General features: G+C 40.8%; 1 protein-coding gene across 1 annotated transcript in view; it reads left to right on the top strand.

Annotated features, from left to right (window-relative positions):
- The window catches only part of vps13d (vacuolar protein sorting 13 homolog D), a 57,900-nt gene that overhangs the window by 41,694 nt on the left and 3,969 nt on the right, over positions 1-12,237 (top strand). The window contains 21 exon segments of the mRNA XM_051070976.1: positions 19-266; positions 358-549; positions 1,025-1,151; positions 2,177-2,319; positions 2,671-2,801; positions 3,231-3,406; positions 3,858-3,981; positions 4,214-4,449; positions 4,562-4,661; positions 5,137-5,294; positions 5,461-5,569; positions 6,482-6,652; positions 7,841-7,945; positions 8,208-8,357; positions 8,801-8,950; positions 9,144-9,240; positions 9,348-9,400; positions 9,402-9,497; positions 9,719-9,853; positions 10,570-10,737; positions 11,025-11,157. Coding sequence (XP_050926933.1) covers positions 19-266; positions 358-549; positions 1,025-1,151; positions 2,177-2,319; positions 2,671-2,801; positions 3,231-3,406; positions 3,858-3,981; positions 4,214-4,449; positions 4,562-4,661; positions 5,137-5,294; positions 5,461-5,569; positions 6,482-6,652; positions 7,841-7,945; positions 8,208-8,357; positions 8,801-8,950; positions 9,144-9,240; positions 9,348-9,400; positions 9,402-9,497; positions 9,719-9,853; positions 10,570-10,737; positions 11,025-11,157 — 3,002 coding nt within the window.

Genomic DNA, 12,237 nt, shown 5'->3' with positions numbered 1-12,237 from the left:
TTTTTCTGCATCTTGCAGGTTTTGTGTTGTCATCAAAAAGGAGAACTACCCAGACCAGCAGCCAGCCAAGAGAGTTTCTGGCAGTGCAAAGCAGATCTATCGACAGCCAGGTCACACCATCTACCTGCTGCCCACCATGGTGCTGGCCAACCTGTTGCCATGTGACCTCAACTACTATATCAAAGGAACATCCATCAGAGGCTCACTGAAGCCAGGAAAAGAAGCCGTACTTCATGCAGCCGACACCTCACAGAACATGGAGCTAGGTCAGGACTGGCCAAACTTTAGTCACTGGAGATTATTTCCTAAACATTGTCTGTATTCTCACGCCTGGTGTTGATGATGTGTGTCATTCAGGAGTCCTACTGGAGAACTTCCCCATGTGCAAAGAACTGCTGATTCCTCCTGGGACTCAGAACTATGTGGTACGCATGCGGCTGTATGACACCAACAAACGTCTCCTTTGTCTCACCATCCGAATCATCCTGCGGGCACAGGGGGCACTGAAGATCCTGATTTCTGCCCCCTACTGGCTCATCAACAAGACTGGTAATGTTGTCTATGTTATCAAAAATTACTGTTGTACACGATGATGGATTTTTTTTATTTGCATAATTTTAAAAACCTTTTTCAGTTTTGACTTTATCAAAACCAAATTTGGTCTAGGGTCTTTCAGGTTGAAATGACATATTTCTATCATAAATGAGCATTCACACTTAAACTCTGATTGAATAGTTACTGAAATGTTGCAGGCTTGTGATGGTGAAACAAGTGTGCGCTTGGTCTCACTCTTTCATAAAACAGAATTAAACTTTCAAAATTTTGTCCATTTTAGCTGCCTCCTTCTGTCGAGTACAAAATGGTTAGAACCTGCCAATTGCTGCTTGCAGCTATACTGCATTGTTCCTACTACTATATTATTGCCTAATGAAAACATGTAAAATAAAGTATTGAGAAAAAATATGTAATTGCACTGATTTCATGAGAAAATACCTAATACATTTATTGCTTTTTCCTCTATTAGGTCTGCCATTAATTTTCCGTCAGGACAATGGCAAAGCTGATGCAGCTGGTCAGTTTGAGGAGCATGAGTTGGCCCGAAGCCTCAGCCCATTGCTATTCTGCTATACTGACAAGGAGCAGCCTGCTATGTGAGTGTGTGACCAGACCACTTCATTTTGTTATCCTGACACTACATAATGTCATAGTGAATAGTGTTCTATCCAACAGACATCTTCCTTATTGTGTTTGTCCCAGTTTATTAGGGTTTCAACCCCAAAGGGGTAGAAGACCTTTGAAATTAACCCAGGTTATTATTTTAGTTTGTTTTCTGCCGTGGCTCAAATTGCCATGAGCTGGAATAAGGTAGAAGCATGAGACTTAGCTCAGGAACTGGAAATAATGTGCATGTACTTCCCAAAAAATATGAATAAGTCAGCCACATGGTGGCACTGTAATTCAGGCCCACAAATTTAATGTTTGAAAGATCATGCCACCCACACCTTAAGTCTGATTGACTTGAAATTTGATACACATGTGCAGCTTAGTGCACTTAAAAAAAAAGCCCCTTGGGTCATAAAATTCCATCATGATTAATTTGCTTAATTTGAAAAAGAGTAAATTATATAAAACTAAACTTTACTTTATTAGCACCAGTTTACACAGCCTTGGGTGAGGGAAATAGACATTTTGTTGAAAAACATGACCACCACAGACCAAAATATCTGTGCAAGGGATGGGGCTTGGCAAATACTGGCTATAACATTACCATAACATAACCATAACATAACCATAACATGTCCAGTCATGATAAATTTTGGTACATATCTTCAGTCCGTGGTTAGGATTATGAATCAGAGCATTTTGGTGCTGACCCATAAGGGGCACCACAAATGTCACCAATATATACGTCAAAACCTGGTTGACAGAATTATGACAGTATCATGTTGATTGAATATGGGCGTGGCCTATTACATAAGTGCACATAGCTCAAGATGCCATCCTATGTCCTGAGCATACTCAAGAGTTCCATTCACATCTCCCAACTCTGTTGAGCTGATTGACCCTCCTCCAACTGTAACTGTAAAAAGGGTTAAAACCTGTAAATTGCCGCTTGCAACTATATTTATTCATCTATTCTTGCATTACATCTTTTCCCCATCTATCTGGGCCCTAGGTGTACTATGCGGATTGGAAAAGGAATCCACCCAGACGGAGTTCCAGGCTGGTGCCAGGGCTTCTCCCTGGATGGAGGGAGTGGAGTGAGGGCAGTGAAAGTTATACAGCATGGGAACAGACCTGGCCTTATCTACAACATAGGCAAGTTGGAATATTCACAATCCCTACAAATGGATAGCACTAACTGAACTATTTTCTGATTTAATGGTGTCCAGTACACAGGGACAAAATCAGGGCTGATCCTGTGTATCGGACGGGACAAAGGATCAGCCCTGATCTTGATTTTCAGACCACAGGATTACGATCAGGGAAGATCATTTTAATGAATTGGTGTTACCTATTTTTCAAAGGCATGTAAAAAGAAAAAAGCAATGAACTGATTTGTGGAAATGCATTTGAATGTATTCAGCACCTCTTCAAAGTTCTGGCTCTCTAAACTTTGCTGCAGCCAGGACAGATGAGTTTAATAAAATTCCTGTTATTAAATCACAGGCATCAGTGTGCGGAAAGGGAAAGGGCGCTACAGGGACACTCATATCGTGACCTTTGCCCCACGCTACCTGCTGGACAATCGCTCTACACACAAACTGGCCTTCGCTCAGAGAGAGTTTGCGAGAGGAAAGGTGAGGATTTAACTTTTAAAATTAACTGTTTTCTAGCCAACTGGTCAAGACACACACATTATACAGGAATTGGAACATCTCCAGTTAGGGCCAAGGACCTTTGTTTCCTGCCCCTCCATCTCTCTTTCACCATTTCCTGTCTGAATCTCCAGTTTGATCTAATAAAAGCAAATTGCCAAGAAAACCCCATGTTAGATTCCAGTTGGAAACCTTTGTTCCATGCTGTTGGGTAATGAACAATAGTTCTGCTCAGTGACTAAGTGAATCATGAAGTAAGCGATTCTAGTGAACCTGCACACACAACTACAGAGCCAAGTCAAAGTATGTGTTGTAGGAAAGCTCTGTCTGTAGCCCTTCCCCCAGATTTACCTACAGGGGGACATTGAATACAATACAGACAGAGGTCATTAATGAATACATTTGTCCAAGGGTACCGCCAACCCAGAGGGTTACATCTCAACCCTGCCAGGCTCCAGTGTTGTCTTCCACTGGCCTCGCAATGACTATGACCAGCTACTGTGTGTGCGCCTCATGGATACCCCCAACTGCACCTGGTCCGGAGGCTTCGAGGTCAATAAACCAAAGTCCTTCCATGTCAACATGAGGTGAGCTACAAATATAACAAATGTAATTTATTCATACACTGACCCTTTAAGCTGCTGTTTAAATTCATGTTTGCTTCCCTTTTAAAATTATAATGCATTTTAGTTGCAGAATATACTCTATAATCACACTGTCTGGTATAATTTTCATACAGTTTAACTTGAACTTGAAAAAGGTGGTTGAATGTGTAAGTGTAACCCGTATGTATCCATAGTTAACCAGATCCGTGCTTTATGACACCTGTCACTCTTCATTGTCCACCAAAGAATATTGTTGCTGTTATTTACTGTGTAATAATTTAAGTCTGCCTATATGCTGTGCTACTGAACCTGTGTACTCTGCATTTTTTTCCATCTTATACTGAAAACAAATTCCACCAACTCTACATGCATCATCACTAGAGTGACTGAGTGAAGTATTTGACAGGTTTTAAGTGGATCTTGGTTTGAACAGGGATACACTGGGAAACTGTTTCTTCCTGCGGACTGAGATCACCCTGAAGGGAGCCACCTACCAGATTTCATTCACTGACACTGACCAGCTGCCACCACCATTCCGCATTGACAACATTTCTGAGGTAACCACTGTGGTGACAGCTGCAGTCACATGACCTGTTAAGGAGGAGGCCTGTGCCTGAATCACCTGCTAGACTGATCTCTCTCCATGAGCTCTGTGTCTTTTTGGTGTAGATGTGATTAATTGTCACTATGTAAAGTGGGCATTATTAATGGATTTTTTGCTCAGTCAGACAAAATATTAAAAACCAAATAGAATACATATAATAGATTCTACTATTTGAACCCCCTCAGGTGCCTATCCAGTTCTGGCAGCATGGTGTGGCTGACATCCGGCTGCACACTGAGGTGAAGGCAGGCTCCGAGTTAGACTACGCCTGTGATGAGCCCACGTTGCCGCCCTACCTCACACTGACTGTGAAAGGGGCGGGATCCTCAGAGGTCACTGCTGACATGAACTTCTTCAGAGAATACAACAAGCTCTACTATGAGAACTTCATCTACATCGCAGCCACACACACTTTCTCACAGTATGGAGCAATGTCATGACTAACTAATGAGAACAGAATTTTATATAATTAAGTTTTATCATATAGAAAAGTGAAAGCCATGAAGATAAGCAGTATCGTACTGTTGATGCAGGAATGCTGAGACGAGACCTGGGAAGAAGCGTTTGGTGAGCTGTGCTGAACTAGTTCTTGATGTGGACACCAAAACTCAAAGAGTCATCCTGAAAAAGAAGGTACTGTTTTTAGTTTAACATGACCCAGCATCAGCAAACCTTATCTAAATGTGGTGGGGGTTCTCCAAAACCATTTTCTTTCTTTTCATCTTCTTTCATTTTTCTCAAACCATTGCCTTTCAAAGTAGGAAAAAGCACTGACTGTTTCAGTATTGTTACTGTTGTGTCAGTTTAGAGGAGAAGATGGAAAGCAAACGAGTGCTGAATTGCTCATTTGGTGAATTAAGTCAAGAAAAAATGCCAAATATTCTCTGCTTCAAGTTTCTCTAGTGTGAGCATGAGTTGTTTTTCTATTCTTTATGTGTTTGTAAAGTCAGAATCTGACTGTTGGCTGCAAAAATTAAAGCATTTGAAGATGTTGCCTTAGGCTCTGGATTAGCAATTTTTTTTTAATGAAAGATGAACTGATTATTGAGATAAAGAGATAAAGCTCATTAATGAATGTGTAGTAACATGTACATTGATTGTTGTGTAGGAGCCAGGAAAGCGCTCCCAGCTATGGAGGATGACTGGCACTGGCATGCTCTGTCACGAAGGCTCATCTCCACCACAGAGCAAGCCAGCCCAGCCACGCCCACTGGACTCATCTTTAGTGCTGGACATCGCCGGCCTTGCAGCCGTTAGTGATAACAGGTTTGTACTGTGTGCAGCTGTAGTGTGACCATATGCTCAACACAACAGATTATTCTCTCAGGAGTCATTCACAGTCAGTTTTGGACACTGGAAAACTGACAGAAAATCTATCATGGACAATGGAATCTAAGAGGGATGTCTCTCCCTGTCTTTTCTCCTGTCCCAGTTTTGAGCCTTTGATGCTTAGGAGACCAGACTCACGTCGCAGCACCACCCAAACATGGTACTTCAGCTCAGGCATGCTGACCTGCGGCCTTCCCCGGCTGGTAGTACAGGTGGGTGCTCCAAGCTATGTTGATACAGTAGCTGAAATCCCTCATGTGTAAAAGCATTCAGACACTTTGCTGTGACACTGCAAAATGTAGATTGGAGTCCACAGAAAGCCATACAGTTGTATACATAAGGTCAGACAATTCAGACTGCATATCAGGTCAAAAACCAAACCATGAAGTCCAAAGAACTCTCTTTAGATCTCAGCAATAAAATTGTGGCATATGTTAGAGCAAGGGTATCAACTATTTGTAAAGATTTAAATGTTCCCAGAAATGCAGCTGCGTCAATAATTGTATAGTGGAAAAAGTTAGGGACCATCTGGACTCTTCCTAGTGTTGGCCGTCAGGTCAAACTGAATAACCAGGCAAGAAGGGCGCTGGTCAGAGAGGTGACCAACTACCCCATGGTCTCTCCAATAGAGCATCAGAGGTACCATAAAGAGGCAGGAGAGGACCAACTCAGCAGCACTCAATCAGTCAGGCCTTTGTGGGAGTGGCTAGATGGAAACCATATGACAGCCTGCTTGGGGTTTTCCAAACAGCTTTTAAAGGACGGACGCAAGAGGAAAAGGATTCTGTGGTCTGATGAGACAAAAATGTAATTGTTTGGGCAGAGCTCAAAGCACGATGTCTGGTGAACACCAGGCACTGATCAACACTGGGATAATACCATCCTTACAGTGAAGCATGATAGTGGCAGCATCAGTGCAGGCTGATTAGCAAAAAGGCAGTTTTTTCTATTTACAATTAAATCTACAACACAGCATAGTCAGCAAAAAGTGAAAGTGTCTGAGAAGCTTCTGAGAGTTTAGTGTTGGTGTAGTTGACAGTCCATATGTTCTGTCATAGTTTCTTGATTTTTTCCCCTATAATTTTCCTCAGTTTTATTTTCAGTATATGACTTGTACTCTTCAGGTGAAGGGTGGTGTGGTGGGCCTGTATGATGGAGCAGAGGTGGTGCTGGGACCAGACTCAGGGCTGCTGGAGCCTGGCCCTGAGCAGCAGTTCATCAACCAGAAGATGAGACCTGGTTCTGGGGTGCTGTCAGTCCAGGTGCTGCCAGACGGGCCCACACGTGTCCTGCAGGTGAGAATAAAACCCAGTAAGACTCAAAGGGAATAATTATCTTTCAACACTAACAGCACTGATCCTGAGCTACTCTTTCACGTATATTGTTTTGTGAATCTAAACCTCAATCAAAATATTTTAGACAAAATATTTCATTCAGCTGGCCTTTTGTTCCTTTTTGGCTTGACTGTTCATAGAACTAATGGTAACAAAACAAATAGTTTTGGCATACATACATACATACATAAATTATTAGATTTGTAGAACTGCAGATTCTAACAGCAGCAATGGAAATATTGACATTAAACAGTTGAAAGAAATACTGATAGATCTCTGCCCTCAACACAGCATGAGACGACTGAATCTGAGTCCACCAACCAAACTGAAATCACACTGAACGGTGCTTGACTAACAACTTAATGGACAGGTTTTGGCTGCTTATTGAAAATTAATATCCATCATTGTGCATGAAAACAAGACATGAAACGTCCTGTAAATGGAGTCAGATCTCCTTTTTTGATTTGTTTTGTTTTGTGTGTTTGTCCTGGTAAACCTTAAATATGAGTTCATTTTAATTTTGGAGAAAATTAAATAAATACATTTAACATAGTAGTGTTTTAGTTATGTTCACTGTTAATTCATTGTTTTAAATTGTTGTCTTTTCTGAGTGATTGAGAATGGGCCTATATTACTTAACATAACAGAATAGAAACAATAGTAACAGTGTCCTATGTTTGGACCTTTTTATACATGGGATAAAAAAAGACTATTGAAGCCCAGCTTCTGGAACAAGGATATAAAGAAGATAAAGTTTAAGTACATAAGCATTCCATTTTACATTCCTAAGAGCACATGGTGACACCACCAGCACAAAATAACACATTTAGTTACAAATTGATGACTTTGTGTTTAGTTGTGCCATTTAATACTTTGTAATACTTCTAACATTAACATAAGAATTTTAGTTCATTTAAATGCAATGCAATAAACTGTTTAATTATCGCATGTTTTGTTCATTTTGCTCACACTGTTTGCAGATTGTACTCTCTATCTTTGGTTTTCCTGAGCTACAGAATTTTGTGCTCATACAGTATAAAGCAGTTAACAGACAGACTTTCTACAAAATATAAAAGATCTTTGGTGCTCTGATAACATCTGCCTTTCACTTACAGTGATGATGAAGCTAATCATTTCTGCTGTTTGTAGATCAGTGACTTCAACCAGAGGAGAATGATCCGCAGCTCACCCAGCACAGAACAGGACAGGAGCAAAGAGGATGCGAAGAAGAGAGAACCTGAGCAGGAGCTGGAGGTTCGAATAGTAAAAAAGAAATAGTTTCATGGAAACATTTGACATGCACCAGGGTTTGTCACTGACATTCATGCCTAGCAATAAAATCAGAATTATCACACTTTAATATGTTTTTAATCATATTTGTTCCTTGTTTGATTTGTTATATTAAAAAAAAAAATCTGTGTCTGAGAGCAGGTGCTGAAGCTCATTGGGTATTACAGTAATTTTCTTTCAGAGAAACCTATCCTCCTTTGTATTCCTCCTTTGTATTCATTTGCAGGTGTTGGTGAACTTAGATGAAGGTCTGGGTGTGTCTCTAGTCAACAAGGTTCCTGAGGAGCTTGTGTTTATTACACTGTCTGGCATAGATGTCCACTTCACTCGCACTGCTGCCAATGAGGTGTTGGAGCTCAGCATTCAGAGCATCCAGGTGAGCTCACTGCAGCTATCAGAACATTCAAATTCACATGTTAGTAATAAAACAATGAAACAGAAAGAGAAAAGTAAACATATTGTACATATAGCTCTGCTGAATGTGAATGTGAAAGTGTAATGGAAACACAAAGGGTAACGCTATGGCTGCTGTGGCAAATATTGAAGACCACTGTCAGGAAGACCGACTCAGTCCATCAGCATATCCACCACGATCCCATTCAGCAGGAAACATTTGGTGTTGATCAGCTGATTTGACAGCATGTGAAATCACCTGGTTGCTATTACTGCAGTCCTGTACATTGTGCTGTTTGAATCAGGGGCTTCCTGTGAAAATAAAGGCTGATCGATACTCATATATTTCTCTTAATGATTCATGTAACTCTTACATCCAGTCAAGGCTGTGTTGTATAAATCTGTCTGTCATGCTCTGGTTATCAGGTGGACAACCAATTGCTGGGCACCACCCAGCCTGTGATGTTGTGTGTCACTCCCAGTTGCAGTGACAGCAGTGTCAATGACACTGGCCCGGCCCTGCAGGTCAACTCTGTCAAGGTTCCCAGCAACCTCATGCTCACTGATCTTTTTAAGGTGAGTGAGTGTGAGTGGCACACACAGAATCTCTGCTGTATCACATTCAGTCACTGTGTGCTACAGAAAATTTGAGTCTTCACAAAATCCCCATAATGCTGGTTTCTTGTGCACATCACAAACCAGGCATTTCTGATGCACTAGATGATGCCAGATTCATGTGACTAACGATGTAACCCTGACGTGTTCACAGCACCTCATGGTGACGGCCCGGCGCTTCACTGTCATCATCGAGGAGAAACTGCTGCTCAAGCTGCTCAGTTTCTTTGGATATGGACAGACTGAGGCTGGTGGGTTATTAGTTGAATGTGACTGTCAGTATCTGTGTGACGCTGTGAGTAAACAGTTGTTATTTGCTTAAAAGTAAAAATATATATCATAATTACAATGAATGCAGAGCTGGAGAAGTTGGATGAAAACCTCCATGAGAAGCCCAGTGAGGATGCAGGACCTCCCGAAACGTTACTACTTTGAGAACCTGAAGATCAGTCTCCCTCAAGTCAAACTGAGTGTCTTCACATCTCACAAGCTGCCTCCCGATCTGAAGGTAATCTAACATGGTCATTTTTTTCTTCATTTCTAAAACCACTCTTTTTCCCTTAGTCAGACTCAATAAAATCATTTTGGAGCACAGATATTCATATGAATAATACTATATACGTGTCAAAAGTCATCATTATGTGGTTGAAAATAGACAAGACAAGACCATCCAGTTAAATTTTGTCCATCTATGGATCAAGTCATGCAACTGCTTTTTTGTTGCTACAGGCTTTGAAAGGCACCCTGGGCTTTCCTCTGGTTCGCTTTGAAGACGCTGTCATCAACATGTACCCTTTCACTAGAGTGCACCCATATGAGACCCAGGAGATCATCATCAATGACATCCTCAAGCACTTCAGAGAGGTAAGAGGGACACACACTTCTCTTCTGCCACAGGCTACTATCTAGCTTTAAGAAACAATTCTATTAAGTTGTGATATCTGCCAAAGGAGAGGTTATTAAGTAGTGACTTGGTAAGGTGCCCAAACCTTTGCACAAGCCACAATTGCCCAATGTTTTAAATTGGTGAAATGAGTCAAGTCCTCACTTCTACAGAAGTAGTTCCAAATCTTTTTTCCACTGTTATTGCATGGTCAGATGTCTTATAGTGTTGAAATGGACAATGGAAAAGTCTATACCAAGACAGACCACATCCACCTCAACAATCAAATGCATTGTAGCTGGTATAAACACTTGTATTTGCATTTAAGCCAAAAGCCATATTCTGTTTCCTTTTTTTAACTAATAGTGTTTCTTTTTTCTTTTTATTATATATACCATAATATTAATGATCCCAGTGTTTATTCTAAATCAGTAAAAGAAACATTTTTTGTAGCAGGTAGACATTATGTCACAACATTTCAATAGGAGTAGTGGATGCATAGTAAAAATAAAATTGTAACAATTACATTTTAGAAATAAAAATCTACAAACTCTTTTGTAAAGTCTGCATATTTTTGCAAAGGAAAGTTAATTTTCACACCAATGAGGTGCTGTGTGGAAGGATTTAACATACACAGGTGTGTCATGTGATGCTGTAGACAGACAGATCATTACTGTGTGGTGTTTCCTGTCTGAAGGAGCTGATCAGCCAAGCAGCTCAGATCCTGGGCTCTGTGGACTTCCTGGGAAATCCAATGGGTCTCCTCAATGATGTCACTGAGGGTGTGTCTGAGCTCATCAAGTACGGCAATGTGGGTGGTCTCATACGCAATGTGACCCATGGTGTGTCTAACTCTGCTGCAAAGGTACATCTCTTCTTGTGTATAAACTGACTCTCTTTTGTGTTTGATTTTTCTCCTGTAATGTCACTATGTTTTACAGCATTCTGTTTTGTACACACTACTGCATCACAAAGACTTATTTTAATGAATTGCTTGGCTGTGGCATTGTACAGTTGTCTAAGTTAAGTGTCTACCTTCTGAATATACACATGAACATATACGTGTAAAAAAAAGAGTCAAAAACGTGTGATAGTTGTAAATAGTGGTAGAAGCCATGCAGTGCAAACCTCCTCCTGTTCTCTGTGTGTTAGTTTGCAGGGACTTTATCCGATGGGTTGGGGAAGACCATGGATAACCGACACCAGAGTGAGCGAGAGTACATCAGATACCACGGAGCCACCAGTGGAGAGCACCTGGTAGCAGGGATCCATGGACTGGCTCATGGTACAACCTGGAAACATTTCTTTGTCTGGTTACAGTTCAGCCAGAAAAAAAGAATTGTTTAGAGTATCTAAATTAGCGCATAGGGACTCCTGAACTAAAAATCTCATTTTGGGGGTGGGTGGATGAAAAAGCTAGTAAATTATTAACTGTGCACTTTTTTTGGCATTTTGAAACTTTGAAAGGTGAGGAGCAGCATACAGAATGTGAATGCGTAAACAGAAAAACTCACAGACATATGAAAAAAAAATGAATATTAACAAGTTTATGAGATGCATGTGTACATGGAGGTTTAGAAACCGTTGTTTCAGTAGCCTAAACTCCACAAATAGTTTAGGGTACAAATGGTGTAGGACCACGGGCCCACCTCCAGTCTGCATGCCAGAGTATCCTTGGGCAAGAGCCTGAACCCTAATGGTATACCACTGCTGTGTAAATGTGTGTGTTGGAGCACTCTAAATTTGCTTAGTGCTATATGAATGTATGTGTATGTCAATGGATGAATGTGACCTGCTGTGTAAAGTGCTTTGAGTGGTTGACATGACTAGGAAAGCAGTGTATAAATGAAGTCCATTTACCAAATAGCAAAGGTACAGAATTGGCTGTGAGCACCGATGATTTGGTCAGCATAAATGCCTGCCTTAAGGTAAAACATCTTAACTTACTGTTAAAGTGTGTTTAGGATTGAATAACTGCACAGATGTTTCAGTGTGTTACTTACTGACAGCTGACAGACATGGAAACTGATGGATTTGGATAAAAAGAATGTTTTACACCGTTAATTAAGCCTGTAGTATTTGAGAAAAATGCTGACACTAGTCAGTTAGTTAACTTGACATAATCTCAGGTGATGCATTATGTAGTAAAATATTTTGGAATGCAGGGACAGGAGGTAGAGTGGACTGACCATTACTCAGAGGGTTGGTTTTTAAATCCCCAGCTCCTCCAGCCCGTATGTCAAAGTATCATCATTGTATTTATTTGTGTGTGTGTGTTAGAGAAGTGCTCTGGATATACAGGCACTGTATGAATGTGTGTGTGACTGGGTGAATGTAACTTATAGTGTAAAGTGGTTTGAGTGAT

Source organism: Lates calcarifer, linkage group LG6, assembly GCF_001640805.2.
Source record: "Lates calcarifer isolate ASB-BC8 linkage group LG6, TLL_Latcal_v3, whole genome shotgun sequence".
Lineage (NCBI taxonomy): Eukaryota > Metazoa > Chordata > Actinopteri > Centropomidae > Lates > Lates calcarifer.
The sequence above is the reverse complement of the archived record's forward strand: the minus strand, read 5'-3'. Positions and strand labels throughout refer to the sequence as shown.